The sequence below is a fragment of the Tachypleus tridentatus genome, chromosome 6, assembly GCF_004210375.1.
Source record: "Tachypleus tridentatus isolate NWPU-2018 chromosome 6, ASM421037v1, whole genome shotgun sequence".
Lineage (NCBI taxonomy): Eukaryota > Metazoa > Arthropoda > Merostomata > Xiphosura > Limulidae > Tachypleus > Tachypleus tridentatus.
The window spans coordinates 3,031,686-3,053,145 of NC_134830.1; the positions used below are offsets into that span (position 1 = coordinate 3,031,686).

Here is a 21,460-nt window from a genome sequence, read left to right on the forward strand (position 1 = left end):
GAGACCTGTGATCAATCAGACCTTGATGCTCTCATTGCCGTCTCCCTTTTTCATCCTGGGGGACTTTACTGGACATCATCCCCTCTAGGGATGATAGAATAATTGGTAATTGATTAGGATAATTGATAGGAGGGGTCGCTCTGTAGAGCATATGCTCTCTGATCACAACCTTTTCAATACTGGCTCTTTTCCTTATTTTTATGCACCTAGTCAGTCCTTTACCGCTACTGATCTCTCAGTTTGCTCCCCTTCACTATTCTCCCACTTTTCATAGAAAGTTGACAATAATCCACAAGGCAGTGATCATTTTCTTATAATTTTGAAAGAGACTGACCGTGGTCGATACTGCACGACCCACATGTTCTGGTGGAAGTTGGATCAGGCAAACTGGCCCTCTTTCACTGCTCTCTCAGAACTTGATCCTGCCATTGTCTGTAAGCCATCAATAGACGACTGTGTGGCAGCAATAACTGACTGTATTATACAAGCAGCTGCTCAATGTATTCCTAAAACCTCTACACGTTTTCCACTATATCCTCGTTCATGGTGGAATCCTGCCTGCCATATGGCACGGAATGCTCAAAAACGAGCCTGGGATACTTTCCACAGATATACCACACTCTCGAACTGCATCGCTTTCCAGCGGGCCCGTGCACATTCTCGATGGGTAAGACGTCAAAGCCAGAAGGAATTTTGGAATAAGTTCACAACTAGCATATCCTCTACCACCAGTTCCAAAGTCATTTGGACAAGATTCGAAAGGTCAGTGGACAATATAATTCTGTCCCCCTCTTGATCTTGCTCTCTGATGGCCAGGAAGTAGCTGATACATGGAGCATCGCTGATACTCTAGGTGAAAGCTTTTGCCTGGTATCTAGCACTTTGCTTCTTCCACTTTCTTAGCCATCAAGACTTGGGCAGAGCAGTCACCTCTTTCCTTTCAAGCTGATTGTCTCTATGACTATACTCGTCTCTTTAAACTGGTGGAACTCAAACCAGCCCTTCATCAGTCTGACAGTGCATTGGTTGGATCTGATGATGTACACTATGACATGCTGTGCCATCTATCTCCTGTTTCTCTTGCTATTCATCTGGATCTGGCAAGAGAATGGTTTTCCTGATGCCTAGTGCCAAACCATTGCCCTGCCTTTCTCCAAGCCTGGGAAGGATCCCAAGATTCCTTCTAACTACCGTCCAGTTGCTTTGACGAGCTGTCTCTGTAAGACCTTAGATTGGATGGTTAATGCTAATCTTGTTTCTCGAATCAAACAACCTCCTCTCGCCTATCCACTGTGGGTTCCCACGACAGTGCTCCACCATGGACCACCTGATTCGACTTGAAACGTCAATCAGAAAATGATGTCTTTCTCAAATTACAACATCTTGTATCAATATTCTTTGACATTGAGAAGACTTATGATACAACATGGGGGTATGGCATTTTGCCTGACCTCCACATGTATGGGTTACGTGGCCATTTGCCCATTTTTATTAAAATGTTTTTAATGGACAGGAGAATCCGAGTTCGTGTGGTTTCAACACTTAATGATGTGGACCACAGCAAACGGCTTTACCTTCTCTCTCTCTAAAACCGTTTGTATGCACTTTTGTCACCAATGGTGTATTCATCCTGATCCTGAACTCTCAGTGATGTCGAGTAACCCACTTGTTGAGAAATTTATATGCAAAAACGGCTCGTTTGGGTTGAGAAAATATTTTACATAGAAGAGCGAACAACGTTTCGACCTTCTTCGGTCATCGTCAGGTTCACAAGGTTCGTATCCTTTGTGAACCTGACATGACCGAAGAAGGTCGAAACGTTGTTCGCTCTTCTATGTAAAATATTTTCTCAACCCAAACGAGCCGTTTTTGCATATAAATGATCCTGAACTCTGTATCAGTGAAGTTATACTGCCTGTGGTCTCTAAGACTAAGTTCTTGGGGCTTATCTTTGACCGTAAGCTGACCTTTATACTACACATCAAGCAGCTACAGGTCAAATGTACAAGAGCACTGAACATCCTTCGTTTATACTCTATCACCACTTGGGAAGCGGATCGACGTTCTATGCTAAAGATATATCGTGCTCTTATTAGATCAAAACTAGACTATGGATCTCTGGTCTATGGCTCTGCCAGATCATCGGCCTTAAGGATGCTAGACCCTATTCATCATCAAGAACTTTGGCTATGCACTAGGGGTTTCTGCACTTCCCCAGTTCAAAGCTTATACATAGAGTCTCGTGAACCTTCTTTGCACCTCCGCTGTTTGCAACTGTCTTTATTGTATGCTTCGAAACTTCGTTTCTCACCTAAACATCCCACCTGGGGTTGTGTTTTCCTTCCTCTATGGGCCTTACTTTTTCAAAACAGACAGTCTGTCATTGCTCCTTTTGTGCTTCGTATCCAGGCAAAGTTGGATGAATTGGGTCTGTCCTTGGATAACATTGCTGTATCCACTTGTCAACCCATCTCACTATGGCTTCTTACTGTCCCCATTTGTGACCTATCTTTACGTCATCTGAGAAAAGTAGATACTCCTGATTGGAAATACTGTCTGTTATTTGCTTAACAGCTTTCAAGCCATCCTTCCATTCCTATTTATACAAATGGTTCGAAGTCAGGTGACTGTGTGAGCTCTGCCATGATATGTTGTGGTTCGGTGGTTGTGTACAGAATCTCCTGTACAGCTTCTGTGTTCACTGCTGAACTGTACGTCATTTCTCTTGCCCTGCATCACAGGGAAGCTAAGCAGTACTCAAATTGTACAATTTATACTAACTGGCTTAGTTCTATACTGGCCCTGGAATCGCTTCACGTTAGTTCATACCCTGTTCTTACCAATATTCCAAACCGACTGGCCCATTTCTCTTTAACATCTACTTCTATCCAGTTTTTCTGGATACCAAGCCACGTTGGTATTCGATGGAACAAGCTCGCCGACACCACAGCTAAATCTATTTGCTCTGGCACTATCACCGCTGTGCCTGTTCCATACATGGACTGTGGTCCTGTATTCAAGGCTCGGCTCCGTGCCAGCTGGCAGTCGACTTGTAGTGAGCAACGCGAAAACAAGCTTTTCCAAATAAAACCCTCTATTCTACTTTGGCCGTCTTTTAACCGTAATGATTTGAAAGAGGAGGTTGTTCTAACTAGCCTGCACATTGGTCACAGTTTTTTAACTCATAGTTTTCTTTTATCTGGAACTGATGCACCAGTGTGTAGTTTGTGTAACACTCAGAACACAATAAGTCACATTTTACTTTCTTGTCATCATTATGATTCACAATGACAGCACCATTTTAAAAATGTTCTGTCCCAAGGTTTGTCCATAATGTTAAACAGCGTTATTGGTGATGGTGACACTGTGTCCACCTCAGAAATGGTTTTAGTTTTTTTAAAGGCCATTAATCTTTTTAATGCCATTTACGTTTGTTAATTTATACATTACACATCTTTAATGTGGCTACCTTTTGAAATACCACAGTTCATCTAGTTTGATTTGAAATTAGAAACTGACCGTAATATTAAGTAACTCGAAACCAGGACTGGAAAGACAAACTTCAGGTGACTGACGGTTGGTTTTGTACTTACCTGTTAGTCTTCCTGGTGAGTTATGATAATTATAGTCACGCTACAGAAAGTCCTTTACAACTTGAATAACTGTAGTTTTTCTCTTTATGTCGTAGACTAAATGTAAACATTGGTTTTATGCTATTTATGTTTAACTTTGTTTTGTTTTATCTTAATTTCCTTTCGTGAATTTTACTGAATTTACTTTTACCTTTTTACCAGATGTTTGACACAGATAGGCCTAGTTGCTTTGTGCCATAAAACAATAAATCAACCAATCTGTAACATTGTGTATCACAAAGATTGTGTTATATCTATATCATTGCATATTACAAAGTTTGGTTTGTATCTATATCATCGTGTATTGCAAAGTTTGGATTATATCTATAACATTGTGCATTACAAAATTTGGGTTACATCTATAACATTGCTCATTAAAATTTTTACCGTATATATAGCATTCTGCATTTCTGGGTTGTACTATACTGTTGTCAGAATAAAGTTTGTCTCTTATAAAGCAACTCGGATGTCTCAGCTAAACTGTATTATACTGTTGATAGAATATAAATCATACTTTATAAAGCCACTAGGATGTACTATACTGTTGATAGAATATAGATCATACTTTATAAAGCCACTAGGATGTACTATACTGTTGATAGAATATAGATCATACTTTATAAAGCCACTAGGATGTACTATACTGTTGATAGAATATAGATCATACTTTATAAAGCCACTAGGATGTACTATACTGTTGATAGAATATAGATCATACTTTATAAAGCCACTAGGATGTACTATACTGTTGATAGAATATAAATCATACTTTATAAAGCCACTAGGATGTACTATACTGTTGATAGAATATAGATCATACTTTATAAAGCCACTAGGATGTACTATACTGTTGATAGAATATAGATCATACTTTATAAAGCCACTAGGATGTACTATACTGTTGACAGAATGTAGCCTCTAGAATGTACATACTGTTGATACTTTATAAAGCCACTAGGATGTACTATACTGTTGATAGAATATAGATCATACTTTATAAAGCCACTAGGATGTACTATACTGTTGATAGAATATAGATCATACTTTATAAAGCCACTAGGATGTACTATACTGTTGATATATAGATCATACTTTATAAAGCCACTAGGATTTTATAAAGCCACTAGGATGTACTATACTGTTGATAGAATATAGATCATACTTTATAAAGCCACTAGGATGTACTATACTGTTGATAGAATATAGATCATACTTTATAAAGCCACTAGGATGTACTATACTGTTGATAGAATATAGATCATACTTTATAAAGCCACTAGGATGTACTATACTGTTGATAGAATATAGATCATACTTTATAAAGCCACTAGGATGTACTATACTGTTGATAGAATATAGATCATACTTTATAAAGCCACTAGGATGTACTATACTGTTGATAGAATATAGATCATACTTTATAAAGCCACTAGGATGTACTATACTGTTGATAGAATATAGATCATACTTTATAAAGCCACTAGGATGTACTATACTGTTGATAGAATATAGATCATACTTTATAAAGCCACTAGGATGTACTATACTGTTGATAGAATATAGATCATACTTTATAAAGCCACTAGGATGTACTATACTGTTGATAGAATATAGATCATACTTTATAAAGCCACTAGGATGTACTATACTGTTGATAGAATATAGATCATACTTTATAAAGCCACTAGGATGTACTATACTGTTGATAGAATATAGATCATACTTTATAAAGCCACTAGGATGTACTATACTGTTGATAGAATATAGATCATACTTTATAAAGCCACTAGGATGTACTATACTGTTGATAGAATATAGATCATACTTTATAAAGCCACTAGGATGTACTATACTGTTGATAGAATATAGATCATACTTTATAAAGCCACTAGGATGTACTATACTGTTGATAGAATATAGCTCATACTTTATAAAGCCTCTAGAATGTACTATACTGTTGATATAATATAGATCATACTTTATAAAGCCACTAGGATGTACTATACTGTTGATAGAATATAGATCATACTTTATAAAGCCACTAGGATGTACTATACTGTTGACAGAATGTAGCTCATACTTTATAAAGCCTCTAGAATGTACTATACTGTTGATATAATATAGATCATACTTTATAAAGCCACTAGGATGTACTATACTGTTGATATAATATAGATCATACTTTATAAAGCCTCTAGAATGTACTATACTGTTGATATAATATAGATCATACTTTATAAAGCCACTAGGATGTACTATACTGTTGATAGAATGTAGCTCATACTTTATAAAGCCACTAGGATGTACTATACTGTTGACAGAATGTAGCTCATACTTTATAAAGCCACTAGGATGTACTATACTGTTGATAGAATATACTTCATCTTTTTAAAGGCTACTCGGATGTCTGAGCTAGACTGTATGATACTATACTATTGATAGAATATACATGTAGTTCGTCTCTTATATAGCCAGTCGCCTGTCACAACCTGGCTTTACTATACTGTTAATAAAATACAGTTCGTGCCTTGTAAAGCCACTCCTATGTCTCAGCTAAAATATATTACACTGTTGAAAGAATATAGTTGATGTCTTATGAAGCCACTACGATGTACTATACTGTTTATAGAATATAGTTCATCTGTTATAAAGACACTCGGACGTCTCAGCTAGGCTGTACTATACTATTGATAGAATGTAGTTCACACCTTAAAAAGACACTCGGAAGTCTCAGCTATGCTGTACTAGACTCTTAATAGAATATAGTTCATTTATTATAAAGCCACTAGGATATTTGTACTAGTCTGTACTATACTGTTGATAGAATTTAGTTAACTCTATTAAAGCCTCTCGATTGTCACAGCAAGGTTGTATTATAATGTTGACAGAACATAGTTCGTCTTTTATAAAGACACTCGAAGTCTCAGATAGGCTGTACTATGCTCTTGAGAGAATATAGTTCGTTTCTTATATAACTCTCGGCTGTTAAAACTAGGCTATACTATACTGTTGATAGAATACAGTTTAACTCTTATAAAGCCATTCGGCTGTCACAACTACGTTGTACTACACTGTTCACAGAATATAGTTTGTCTCTTATAAAGCCACTCGGATGAGTAAATTGGCTGTACTATACTGTTGACAGAATACATTTCCTATCTTATAATGCCACTAGGCTGTACTATAGTGTTTATATATTATAGTTTGTTTGTTATAAAGCCACTCGGTTGTCACAACTAAACTGTACTGTAATGTTCACAGAATATAGTTCGTCTTTTATAAACCCATTCGGCTGTCTCAGCTAGGTTGTATTATACTGTTCGTATAATATAGTTCACCTCTTATAAAGACATTCGGTTGTCACAGCTAGGTTTTACTATACTGTTGACAGAATATAGTTCGTTTCTTATAAAGCCACTCGGCTGTCTCCTCCAGCTTGTATTATCGATGATCAAACCACTCTAAGCACGCCCTCTACATTCCTATACTCAATTATACAACCCCCCCCCTCAAACATGTGATTAGCTATCGGTCAGTTACCTTTTTCTTTCTTTGTGAACCTGACGATGACCGAAAAAGGTCGAAACGTTGTTGTTCCTCTACATAAAATTTTCTCAATCTATACCAGCCGTTTTTACATATATAGAGAACCAATGTGATACCCAAAATAAAATTTATTGAATGAGGTATATAAAACGTACAAGCACAACCGAAAGGCTAAAGTAACGGACTAAGAAGTTACATAAAGCTCTCGAAGCAGAAAAAACAGAACTAATGAACAATAAAAACTTAGCATAGAATGTCCAACTTCTCAACATTCACGTTGCATGGTACTAGTGTTTCAGCAATTAGTCTGACGTCAACCAGACGTACGCATTGGTCGGACAAAGATTGGGCATCTCTCTGTCTTGGCTTGAATGCATGAAGCAAAATTAGAATAAAAGTACGTCATGTTTGGGGTATTAATCATGGAATAGAGGAGATAATGCATTTTTATCAATTTATTCAGAAACATTTACTGCAGCTGTTCGTCTCTTCGCAAGGAGGCTCAACTAAAGATTTTGAAAATGTGAAAACAATATGCAGTCGCGAATATAACACTTCATCAGCTAGTACAAAATACAAACTCATTGAGATAGATTGGTAAAAACACACCATCACTGGAAATAGCTCCAGATAGGTTGGTCAAAAATATACACTTTTAGTAACTTTCAAGATACGTTAGTGAGAAATGTATTTAAATGTATCGAAATGTTTTAAAGTGTTTTGTGTTTAATTACTACCACGACTATAGAAACTAAAGACTTTCATAATTATTATATCACTTCTCATTTCATATGTAGATTATTTTAACTGTAAGGATTATCTTTAGCCCTTATAGCGAGATTCGCTTAATAGGTCATGACTATAAAGTAAAAATATGCCATGAATCGATTCCTCGTAGAAACATACGTATTATTACCATGTATAAACATACGTATTATTACCATGCAGAAACATATGTATTATGACCATGCAGAAACATCAATTTCCTCGTGCTAAGATTACAATCCGCTCTGAACGAAACTCGCCTGTTTTACTTCTTTATTTAGGCCCGGCATGGACCAGTGGGTTAAGGCGTGCGACTCGTAATCTGAGGGCCGCGGATTAACATCATTGTCGCACCAAATATGCTCGCCTTTTCAGCCGTGGGAACGTTATAATGTGACGGTCAATCTCACTATTCATTGGTAAAAGAGTAGCCCAAGAGTTGGCGGTGGGTGGTGCGGACGAGCTGCCTTCCTCTTGTCTTACACTGCTAAAATAGGGTCGGCTAGCGCAGATAGCCCTCGACTATCTTTGCGCGAAATTCAAAAAAACAAACAAACTTCTTTATTTCTTAGATGTCTACAACTTTGCTTTAAAATGGAAATCGCTTTCTTTTGTTCAAAATAATTCTTATAACTGTATTTTCATACTGATATAATTTAGAAGAAAATGTTTAATATCATAATCTGTTACTATCTAGATGGAATCACAGATAAAATAACCAAAAACTGGCTGCAGTCAAAATAACATCGCCTATATAAACGACTGAAAATCTGAGATTAGAAATAATCTAAAGCATTCCATACATAACAGTAATAAAAGAACAGTATTGAACTTCTCCGGTGCTTTAATAAAGCACACAACATTTATAAACACTAGACCACACTCTACCAGGTGTATTGAAAGTTCAGTTAACTACTAGACCACACTTTACCACATCTGTCTAATGGCAATTTAACCAATAAACAACACTTTAATATTTGTGTCGAGAGATCAACTAGCCACTAGACCATGCTCTGCAACATGTGTCGAGAGATCAACTAGCCACTAGACCATGCTCTGCAACATGTGTCGAGAGATCAACCAGCCACTAGACCATGCTCTGCCACATGTGCCGAGAGATCAACTAGCCACTAGACCATGCTCTGCCACATGTGTCGAGAGATCAACTAGCCACTAGACCATGCTCTGCAACATGTGTCGAGAGATCAAATACGTTTCACTGTGTAACCTTTGTTTTATAATTATTATGTTTATAATACATGAAATTATCTATGGTTTGAGTAATTTTAACTCTGGAGGAACTAAGCGGTGTCATTGATTTTACATAATATACTAACCTGATCCACAGCCACAGGTGAAACCCAGAAACATCAGACTGCATATTTGTCACGACACAGTTCTTCATTTACACTAATAAACACTATCACATCCATCTTTAATTGTTAGGGTCAATTTCAACTCGTTGGAAAGTCCATCAGTAACAATGTAAAAAACACACTACGCAATAAAACTTGTCTCTCAAAAAGCGATATCTTGAAGCTATTAGATATTAGGCAAATAAATGGGAAAAGTGATTTCGTGTGTTAAGCATGTTCACTTGTTTGTTCTCTCGAAAGACAAGTGAGTGATACGAGAAAACTTGCACAAATGACAGTGTCGCTTATTAAATAACAAGAATTCTCACCGGACTGAGAATTCACTTCTCGTGAAGTATCGATCAGTCCTGTAACACGTTCGGCTTGCCATCTAGTGGTTTCCAAACGAAACAGAGAAGTTAAAATATTTTGAAGACCATAACAAACATAATAATTTCATCTATGTCACTTTAATTCTAATGACAATAATAGACTAAATACACTCAGTTATTTTCAAAACAACAAGCCTAAACGAATTTTTGCCTAAACTTCTGCAGAATTTAAACAAATTCTTATTCCTAATGGACTAAACAAACACATAAAAATACTCAACTGAGGTATTGAGAGTGCTAAGAACGTTACACAAAACTGTTTTGAAATTATGTATTAAAACGTTCCGAGACAACAACAGGCGTTTTAATGCGCGATGGAACGGGATGTATCAGAATTACGTTTTGACATTAGTGTTGTTTAAATAATGATTTGTCATTAAAAGTTGGATTATTTTTGTCATTCAAAATAATTATATACTCCAATCATAAATATGGGTATGGGAACTTTATAATTTCTGAGACAGTGATTTCCCTCACACTTCATGGTGTTGAAAAACAAAGAAATATTAATCAGCTTGGGACATCAGAATCATGTAGAAAGATAATTTCAACAAGTCGTACCCCAACATGGTCTGCAAAGGACCGCATTTTGCAAGAGGTGAGAATAAATGAACACATAGGTCACTGAAAGTGCCAGGCTACCTTACACAGCAGATTTCGAGCGACACACGAGGAGGAAGTTTCCACAGGAAAATTATAGAGCAGAATACGAAGAGGGAAAAAAGTAAGACAAAGACCGTACCTCTTGAAATGGCGAATTCGTCGGCATATTATCAGTTTATAGATGACATAAAAGGCGAGGATATACGTATGAAGACAAAAGAAACAAGAAATACCATGCATCTTTAAAGTAAGACCTCAATTAATGTTGAAATTTCAATTTATAGAATTTGTAGGTATATAAACGCACCATATAGAAGTAAAAGTGTGATAGAAATATTATAAGAATGGTAATCATATGTTGAAAATTAGGTACTTAGAAAATTAATTTTAATACCTTGAATACTAAAAACTTTCTTTGTGGCAGCACATGGTATCCATCTAAACACGTATAAGAATAAGTACGTGTGTAGAAAGTTTTTAAAACCTCACTAAATCGTGCAAAAATTAAATTAGATGTAAGGAAGCAGGGACGATATCATTATGCACGTAAGGAACGCGTGGGTGTAGATAGTTCTACAAAGAGATGAGAATTTGGGAAGTGGATCTGCCTTTCCTGAAGGTGTGGGTGTAGATAGTTCTACATAGAGATGAGAATTTGGGAAGTGGATCTGACTTTCCTGGAGGTGTGGGTGTAGATAGTTCTACAAAGAGATGAGAATTTGGGAAGTGGATCTGCCTTTCCTGCAGGTGTGGGTGTAGGTAGTTCTACAAAGAGATGAGAATTTGGGAAGTGGATCTGCCTTTCCTGCAGGTGTGGGTGTAGATAGCTCTACATAGAGATGAGAATTTGGGAAGTGGATCTGCCTTTCCTGGAGGTGTGGGTGTAGATAGTTTTATAAAGAATTAAAATTTTGTGGAAGTGGATCTGCTTTTCCTGGAGGTGTAGGTGTAGATAGTTTTACAAAGGGATAAAAATTTTGAAAGTGGATCTGTCTTTCTTCAGAGGCCGATTTCAGACAACAATGTTATTGTGTTAAAGCCTTATGTATTTGTTTCTTAAATTTTATAGACACATAGAGTATCGGTATTGCTCAGTAAAGACCTAGCAGTAAGTTTTAATACTGGATCCATTTACCCAATTTTTGAAAGCGATTTTACTAGATATTTTATTCAGTTCGCCACTTTTGATCATACCATTCAGTTCAAAATGTCTTTTGTGCTAGCGGTAGATGGTGAATATCGATTGTTGTAGAATAGGTTTAACCTATAAATAACCTCGTAGTCGTTGAGACGCTAATGCGAATATCGGATTCAGTCAGAATTCCACGTATCTAATCTCATATGTACTTAATATAGGCAAGTCACTTAACCGTTTAAATTACTATAAACAGACAGCATTGCTTTTACGTTTTATGAACGTTGAGTATTCGAATACAAAATATCAAAACTTAAAGAAAAATATTTATTGCCCGAAGCAAAAGTTCTGTTAACACTAAATTTAAAACCGAACAAAATACACATATCAAATTAAGATAACCATCAGTAACTCAGATAATCTTTGAGATAAAACACATTATAAACTGGAATTATCGTTAAACAAAATATAACCTATGTATACATTTTTTGAAATATATATACACTGAAATTATATGTTTGAAAACCTGAAAGAGCACGCGCAATTTTATTTTTACATAAGGCAAAATCTACAATAAAAATAAGCAAAAGCAAAAACAATAAATTAACTTTATTCTAACCGTTGTTGACAACACTTCTTGATTATATTAGTTGAGGTAAGGATAACATTAGATGGAACCATTTTTAAGTGCTCTTGTTTATATAGCAAGTTTCAGTAAACAGAAAAAAATTAAACATTTTCGAAATTTCCTGTCGTGCTTTGAGTTTTTGAATAGCGTGTAAACATTTTATTCTAGTATGAAATTCATTAAAGATTGTAAATATAGGTTAGTAAACTCTATTACTGTTTTTATCTACTACAACAAATTATTGTTTCAACATGAAGTGTTTACAGCGTAAGTAGGCTTGTTTAACAGCCTCTCTTTAAACATAAACTTACATAAAAATATACAGAAAATGTTCATATGTTTGCTTGGAATATATTTGTGGAACCTACATTTTACAACCCATTTTAGTACTGTCAGGACTAAAGTTATATGTTTCTCAAACATACGTTTGTGCAGAATTAGTGGGACCCATATATTCTATTTCACATAAGTATTCATTCATATTTCATAGCAGGAGATTCTACTTTCTTTCCATTTTAAAATATCGAAGATAAATCTTCTTCAAAATATGTTTTTTTGTTTGAATCAGTAATACCTTCTTTACTATAATATAAATCACATAATGTACCGTTCCACCTTCCAATATAGGGTAATTCGAGACGCTAAACACAAAAAACCCTTGAAGAAACCATAAAAAGCAGGTCTTTACCTCCTGTTGTCTGAAAGTGGAAGAAGGTTCCGAGCAAAAGATAGGAATATTTAGCCATTTTCGGGTCCGCAGACGCCGAAGTGAGATAACTAGAAATAGAAATATTATTTGGCTGTCATATTTGATTACAGCTGGCAATCATTAATACTTTGCAAGAGTCAATACTGATTTTTATTCACTGTTGATATTTGTATTTGTGGCAAAGCTACAAATGCTATCCGCTGCCGTACCTACTTTTGTAATACCGACTAGAAGGAAGGTAACCACAAGTATGTAGCAATATACTGCCCATCATCTATAATAAGGTATTGGCTATCACCTTATAACGTGTATACATAGCTATAGGTGCTGTGAATATTTTGGGTTTTCATATAACGTTCAAATTCAATTCGCCAGCTCCGAGATCCAGAGCACTACGCACTACATTAGGACCAACCAAAGATAAAGTGCTAAATAAAGAAGTGTGGGAACTTGTTTAATAATATAAGGTAGGTGAAAGTAGGGCCTTTCGGCTTTAAAAAAAAAGAAGAAGAGGTGCTCCCTTCCCCACTACATGACCTTTTACAGTTTTACAAATAAAAATTTTATTATGAGACATGCTGTCGTTATTTTATATATAATACAGATGTCACATGTGTCTAAATTCTAAAAACAGCTGTACCTCAGTGGGTCAGCGTTAAGTTTATGGATCTACAACTGGAAAATTCTGGTTTCCGTTTCTCATTGTGGATTGAATGCAGATAACGAAATGTGTAGCTTTGCGATGAAACGACCAAACAAACAGAGAAATAGCTGCTGTGGCATGCGATTCAGCTTAATAATATAGAATTTGTTCAACGTAATCATGCTTGAGTAAGGAAGCATATTATGCTAGTATAATAATAGATAGGTAAACAACGATTTATAAGAAAAGTTTTATTGGTGGTGGAATATACTATATGTTTTTAGAGAAGACAGGCCAATGTTCTGTCGAAACACAACCAATAAAACTTTTGATCACTCTTTGTATAAATAATTAAATAACAAAAGAAATGATTTACAACGCTAAACTAAGGGGTTCGATTCCCCTTGGTGGACTCAGCAGATAGCTGTTGTTTTGAATGAAGCACAGAGCTACACAATGGGCTATCTGTGCTCTGCCTACCACGGGTATCGAAACTTGGTTTGTAGTGTTGTAAGTCCGCAGACATGCCGCTGAGCTACTGGGTTGCCTCATGTGACTTTGTTATAAGAAAGCACATACATACATACTCGTACCTCTTTCTCTCACCGTGTACCTCTTATAATCAAGCTTCCCATGACTCTTAATGCGCGAGCGGAGTGAAGAGAAAGCAATTTATGAGCATCCCCGATTATACTTGCCTCCAAACCTTTGTTTGAGGCAAATAATGTCAAGCCGAAATACACGTTTCAATTTATTATTTTTATAATACTACATAATCATATATGAACTTAGTATTCATTCGTCACCGCTAGGAGGATCAGTTTCCTCATACACAAATAACTTATTTAATATTTAAGATGGAAGCAGATGAACTAACGTTTATAAGGCGAATAAAAGTATGATTGAATAAAATACACCCAAATAATAAACAAAACCACAACTAAAAATAAAATTGAGATAGCTAACTCATCGTGTGTATTAGCGTTCCACCGGATGTGAGCTTATTCGTTATAGGGTGGTTATTTCCGAAAAACAGGTGAGTAAGAATGGAATATTTCGGAAGAAAACATTGATGTAGTAACAAATACTAATATGAAAATAGCATAATACCAAAAGCTATTAACGTAATCCAACTTCTTCAGCAAACATTAATTTATAACCGTGAAAGTTTCTGAAAGTATGTAAAAACCAAATTAGTATAAACTATGAATTATAATATTAGTACTAGTAGTAGAAACTGGTGCTAATATAAATAAGTGGCCAACTGGTAATATGTTAGCAACATCTAAGTGTTAATATAGTCTCTTTATTATTAATGCAATAGTTAACTACCTCAAAATTAAGGTTTTTATTAAACTTATGAAATGGTAGGTAGAAAATCTTTGTGGTTAAAGGTGGTTATATTTTAGCTTGAAGAAAGTGACATTTCTTAACAAACTCGGTTAAGTGCCATTTTTTATACTTATTTGTCAGTACGTATGTGGGGCCACTGATCAGATAGAGATGCTTGTAAAGGATAATTATTTAATTCGATAGAACCTGAACATTCCTGGTGAGTTGAATGGGTGTGAAAGTGAAAATTAATATTCAGTTGTAAGAATTGTGAGTAGTGTATTTCTTGTATTAAAAATTTTGGAAAGGTCTTAATTTGAGAAGAGCTTTATTGTTTTGTAGCAAGAGCTAGATAAGGTTATTGAAAAACACTATAATCACAAACACCTGTGCTACATAGTTATGTTGAAAACAGGTTATTGCTACATATTGCTTCTTCTAAGAGTACTGAAAATATTATTGTGCTTTTATTATTGTAGAAATATGGGCATAGCAGTTGTCAAGGTTGACCATGTGTAATTCAAGTCCTGATATATTGTTCATGAAATGTTGTAGGAATACTGGTGTTATTTGAATGATTCAAGGCATTTTGATTTTCTTATATTTACCTGAACTAATCATTGCTCTCTCTCTTATGGCCATCTAAAGTATAATTTGTCAATCGTCCATCTAAGTACATGCATAAATCTTATCAAACACTTAACAGTCAGGGAAACTTCAACTACAACCTTTACCTCTCATTTTTTATTATTTTTGTACAAACATCACTTGCTCATAAATTTGGAATTTTCAAATATCTAACAGTAACCAGTGGCATATGCAATGAAACCCTTGTTGGATGCTGTACTTGTATCACAGTTTTTGACCACAGTAGTTGGATGAACAATAATATAAACCTTATTATTGTTTTTATAATTATTTTTATATGCAAGCTATTATTGGTCTTGTAAAGATTTCACTTTACCTTTAAAAATCATGATTTTATTTACTGGTCATAATATGAATGGTCATTGTAATATCAAGTGTTCATGACAGAAAGTACATGGAGTTGAACCATTAGACAGATGCATAGTGTCTGTCCATCAGACCAACCCTGTTTAATTCTGAAGTTGCATAGTGTTCATCCGTTAGACTGACCTTGTTTAATTCTGAAGTTGCACGGTGTCTGTCCATTATACCAGCCCTGTTTAATTCTGAAGTTGCACGGTGTCTGTCCATTATACCAGCCCTGTTTAATTCTGAAGTTGCACGGTGTCTGTCCATTATACCAGCCCTGTTTAATTCTGAAGTTGCACGGTGTCTGTCCATTATACCAGCCCTGTTTAATTCTGAAGTTGCACAGTGTCTGTCCATTATACCAGCCCTGTTTAATTCTGAAGTTGCACGGTGTCTGTCCATTATACCAGTCCTGTTTAATTCTGAAGTTGCACAGTGTCTGTCCATTATACCAGCCCTGTTTAATTCTGAAGTTGCACGGTGTCTGTCCATTATACCAGCCCTGTTTAATTCTGAAGTTGCACAGTGTCCGTCCATTAGACTGGCCCTGTTTAATTCTGAAGTTGCACGGTGTCTGTCCATTATACCAGCCCTGTTTAATTCTGAAGTTGCACAGTGTCTGTCCATTACACTGTCCCTGTTTAGTTCTGAAGTTTCATGGTGTCCATCCATTAGACCGGCCCTGTTCAATTCTGAAGTTGCACAGTGTCCGTCCATTAGACCCCTGTTTACATGTTTAATTCTGAAGACATCTTTATGAAGCATTTTCATAAACTCCCTTGAATTCGCTGTATCCACCACATGTCCATTACACTGTCCCTGTTTAGTTCTGAAGTTTCATGGTGTCCATTTTACTAACTATATGATACATTAACACCGTTTGTATAACAATCCCAAGGTGTTCAATTTTCTGATTTCTAGTTGCACAGTGTCCTATCCAATTGTAGACAGACCCTGTATTATAACTTCTTTAGACGTATTTCCTCAACACAGCTTGGATGGATTCAGATACTGATCATGTAAAACAAAAAGATTCTTTTAAAACACATTCCTGTCAAAATTATATTGACAGTTCAGATTGTGGTATCTATTATACTGACAGTTCGGATTGTAGTATCTATTATATTGAAAGTTCAGATTGTGGTATCTATTATACTGACAGTTTGGATTGTAGTATCTATAAAACTGACAGTTTGGATTGTAGTTCTATTATACTGACAGTTTGGATTGTAGTATCTATTATATTGACAGTTCAGATTGTGGTATCTATTATACTGACAGTTCGGATTGTAGTATCTATTATATTGAAAGTTCAGATTGTGGTATCTATTATATTGACAGTTCAGATTGTGGTATCTATACTGACAGTTCGGATTGTAGTATCTATTATATTGATTGTGGTATCTGACAGTTTGGATTGTAGTATCTATAAAACTGACAGTTTGGATTGTAGTATCTATTATACTGACAGTTTGGATTGTAGTATCTATTATATTGACAGTTCAGATTGTGGTATCTATTATACTGACAGTTTGGATTGTAGTATCTATTATATTGAAAGTTCAGATTGTGGTATCTATTATACTGACAGTTTGGATTGTAGTATCTATAAAACTGACAGTTTGGATTGTAGTATCTATTATACTGACAGTTTGGATTGTAGTATCTATTATATTGACAGTTCAGATTGTGGTATCTATTATACTGACAGTTTGGATTGTAGTATCTATTATACTGGCAGTTTGGATTGTAGTATCTATTATATTGACAGTTCAGATTGTGGTATCTATTATACTGACAGTTTGGATTGTGGTATCTATTATACTGACAGTTTGGATTGTGGTATCTTGCATGCATTACCTTTATTATTAAAAGCTATCCAACATTTGTTTGTCCAGTTTACCAAATAATCTAAATAATTTTTGTAAACAATTCTTTTTCATCACAATAGAACCTCTCCAAATCATTAAGAAACTTAAGTAGCATACAGACTGTTTCTTCTCATGTCACTGATGTAAATCTGATGATTAAATCCACATTGATTAAATTCCATTCACAACTACTACCATCTTCTGTCCATCTGGTGCTCTGTACAGTAAGCCTAACTATTCTTCCCGCTTACACTTAATATTTTTAACTAGACTTTTCCATGACACTGTCGTGTACATTGTCACACAATTTTTGAAAATCCAGATACACTTATTCAGATCCTCGTCCTTATCTACATAAGCAGGAACCTTTACAAAGACTGTCAAATAGTTACTGTAACAAAATTTTATTTTGGTGAAACTATGTATGTTTCTAATAAAATTCCAAACCTTCTTAAATTACTTTGCAAAGCATCTTTTATCAGACTTTCAAAAACTTGTTCTGCCACTGATGTAAGAATAGCAGGCCTATAGAAAAGAGGAATAACATTAGCCAAACTCTAGTTCTTATGAAAACTGCTGAGTGTTGAAGGACTTAGAAAATATACTAGCAGTTCAAATACACAATGTTATCCTCTTTAAGAACAGTATTATTTGTTCCAGGTCCTTAAAAGGTTTTAAATTCCCATCTGTTCTCTTAATAAGCTCAGTATTAATTTCATGATCTTGTTTCCTTCAAGTAACTATTGATGGTTATGAAGGTTATATATGAATATCTTCATTAGTAAATACTATTTTAACCATTTCTGATATTCAACCAAGAGTCTGTCTTTATTGTTTCTCAAAGGCCATGTCAGTCTTGCTTACTATAGTATATATAAATAAATCTTTACTGTTAAGTTTTAAATTTTCAGTAAACCATTTTTTCATAAGTCATTTTCAATTTCCTAAGGACCTGTTTGACGTACTCTCTTCATATTCTGTAGTCTCCATTGTAGCAGTCAGTTTAAACTTAAATTAGTCTCTTTAAATACAAATAATTATTTATACCATTTGTGACTAATCCTTACCTTTAACTTAAGCTACGTGTGTATAAACCTGTAATTCAGATCATTTTTGTATTTTGGTATGTAAATAAATAAAATACCCATACCCTGTGCTAGCAGTCTTAGTTCATGTTTTTATGTTTACTTCTGTGCCATTTCAGGTATATGCAGGTCATAATAAAACACTGTTGTCAAATAAATATATTGTTATATTTTTATCCCTATAATGAAATACCTGGTCAACAGGCACCATGCATGAAATGCTCAGTGGTCAATAGCCAGCATGCATGAAATACCCAATGGTCAACATGTGTTCCTATGAAAGTGTGATAGTTTCAGTTACAGTGGTGCAGGTAATTACAATTTTAGAAAATCTTCTGTTGCTTTTCAGGTTTTTGGATTATTTGGTAAAAACAGTATCACAAAATGATAATTAATTTTTGTTACCATCTGATACCAGTTTCATTAATGGGATTTTAGTTCACAAAATAATTAATTTTTGTTACCATCTGATACTGCTTTAATTAATGGGATTTTAGTTCACAAAATGATAATTAATTAATTTTTGTTACCGTCTGATACTGGTTTCATTAATGGGATTTTTGTTCACAAAATGATAATTAGTTAATTTTTGTTACCATCTGATACCAGTTTCATTCATGCTTAAACATAAATTCTGAAACATTATGCCTGACTGATTTGCAAAACTTCTTTGTAGTACTAATGAAATTTATAATTTATTTGAAATAGTTCTTCACTAATTTATCAATAATAACTGTTGCCTCACTTACTAACCAACTCAATGATTAACTCATTTTTGTACTATTATTTTGCTATGGACCAGAAATCTTCCAGGTGTTACATGGTTATAATGACTAACCCTTATCAAACAGACCTAGAAATGAAGATTTTATAGATGTTATAGTTTATAACATTATTATAATACATGAAGTGCTAAACTTCTCAACATTACACAGATAAACATTCATGGTGTTGCTGTATTTCTACTTGATGTATTATTAGCATACACTAGTGTGTTGGAGATGTTATCCACAGTGTTACCATGTGTTTATTTGATGTATTATTAGTCTACACCAGTATGTTGAAGGTATTATCCACAGTGTTACCATGTGTTTATTTGATGTATTATTAGTCCACACTGTTGTGTTGGAGGTGTTATCCATAGTGTTACCATGTGTTTATTTGATGTATTATTAGTCTACACCAGTATGTTGAAGGTATTATCCACAGTGTTACCATGTGTTTATTTGATGTATTATTAGTCTACACCAGTATGTTGAAGGTATTATCCACAGTGTTACCATGTGTTTATTTGATGTATTATTAGTCCACACTGTTGTGTTGGAGGTATTATCCACAGTGTCAGCATGTGTTTATTTGATGTATTATTAGTCCGCACTGGTGTGTTGGAGGTGTTATCCACAGTGTTACCATGTGTTTATTTGATGTATTATTAGTCTACACCAGTATGTTGAAGGTATTATCCATAGTGTTACCATGTGTTTATTTGATGTATTATTAGACCACACTGTTGTGTTGGAGGTGTTATCCATAGTGTCAGCATGTGTTTATTTGATGTATTATTAGTCCACACTGTTGTGTTGGAGGTGTTATCCATAGTGTTACCATGTGTTTATTTGATGTATTATTAGTCTACACCAGTATGTTGAAGGTATTATCCACGGTGTTACCATGTGTTTATTTGATGTATTATTAGTCCACACTGTTGTGTTGGAGGTATTATCCACAGTGTTACCATGTGTTTATTTGATGTATTATTAGTCTACACCAGTATGTTGAAGGTATTATCCACAGTGTTACCATGTGTTTATTTGATGTATTATTAGACCACACTGTTGTGTTGAAGGTATTATCCACAGTGTCAGCATGTGTTTATTTGATGTATTATTAGTCCACACTGTTGTGTTGGAGGTATTATCCACAGTGTTACCATGTGTTTATTTGATGTATTATTAGTCTACACCAGTATGTTGAAGGTATTATCCACAGTGTTACCATGTGTTTATTTGATGTATTATTAGTCCACACTGTTGTGTTGGAGGTGTTATCCATAGTGTTACCATGTGTTTATTTGATGTATTATTAGTCTACACCAGTATGTTGAAGGTATTATGCACAATGTCATCATGTGTTTATTTGATGTATTATATCAAGTGTTTTTTATTTTTATTTTTTCAGTTCTTATAATGAGAGAATTAGGTTCTTCAGTGCTTGGAGCTTGGACATTCTTTGCTTCTGCTCATGGAACAGACACGTGCGGCATCAATGGTTTGCCTCTTACACCAAACTCAGTGAGAATCCTTGGAAAATTTCAGAAGTTGAAGACAGTAGACCACCCACAATTGTGTAAATATTTGGATATAATTAGAGGCAAACATGGTAAGTTTTGTGAAATAACAAACTTAATCAACCACAAGAAGTAACTTAAAATGTTTTTGTTATAACTTGAGCTTAAATATTTCTGGAGAGTTCATTGAAGAAACATGTTATTTGAATCCAAAAATTGTATAACAATTAGATTTGTGTATCATAGATTTAGTGTACAATATGTATCTGTACTTAGGGATGGCTACATTATTCTAGGCATAATACAAAGACGACTATCACTGACATTCATTAGTTTCTCTTCCCATCAAACCCAAAAACAAGGCAAGAAACAGGTGCTAAGATACAAAACCAGGAAGTAACCAGTCTATCAAACTTTTCATCTTTTTCCAGTTGATATAACTGTATAATTATTTTATCACTAATATGTGTTTAAACCTAAA

The 21,460-nt window shown here is 34.8% G+C and overlaps 2 protein-coding genes across 7 annotated transcripts in view; one reads left to right on the top strand and one right to left on the bottom strand.

The window, feature by feature from the left end:
• Positions 1–9,599, bottom strand: part of LOC143251840 (glycine receptor subunit alpha-2-like) — a 32,736-nt gene extending 23,137 nt beyond the window's left edge. For both annotated transcript variants that reach the window (XM_076503097.1, XM_076503098.1), the window contains exon 1: positions 9,281–9,599. In XM_076503097.1, coding sequence (XP_076359212.1) covers positions 9,281–9,348 — 68 coding nt within the window. In that variant the 5' untranslated portion in view covers positions 9,349–9,599. The remainder of the gene's footprint in view (positions 1–9,280) is intronic.
• An 820-nt stretch (positions 9,600–10,419) lies between these two features.
• Positions 10,420–21,460, top strand: part of LOC143251842 (TBC domain-containing protein kinase-like protein) — an 85,897-nt gene continuing 74,856 nt past the window's right edge. The window contains exons 1-3 of one of the 5 annotated variants that reach the window (XM_076503102.1): positions 14,242–14,444; positions 18,897–19,003; positions 20,871–21,071. In XM_076503102.1, coding sequence (XP_076359217.1) covers positions 20,879–21,071 — 193 coding nt within the window. In that variant the 5' untranslated portion in view covers positions 14,242–14,444; positions 18,897–19,003; positions 20,871–20,878. Of the gene's footprint in view, positions 10,541–14,227; positions 14,445–14,751; positions 14,961–18,896; positions 19,004–20,870; positions 21,072–21,460 lie in introns of those variants that run through there. The other 4 variants (XM_076503103.1, XM_076503101.1, XM_076503105.1 and 1 more) reach the window with 4 other exon arrangements.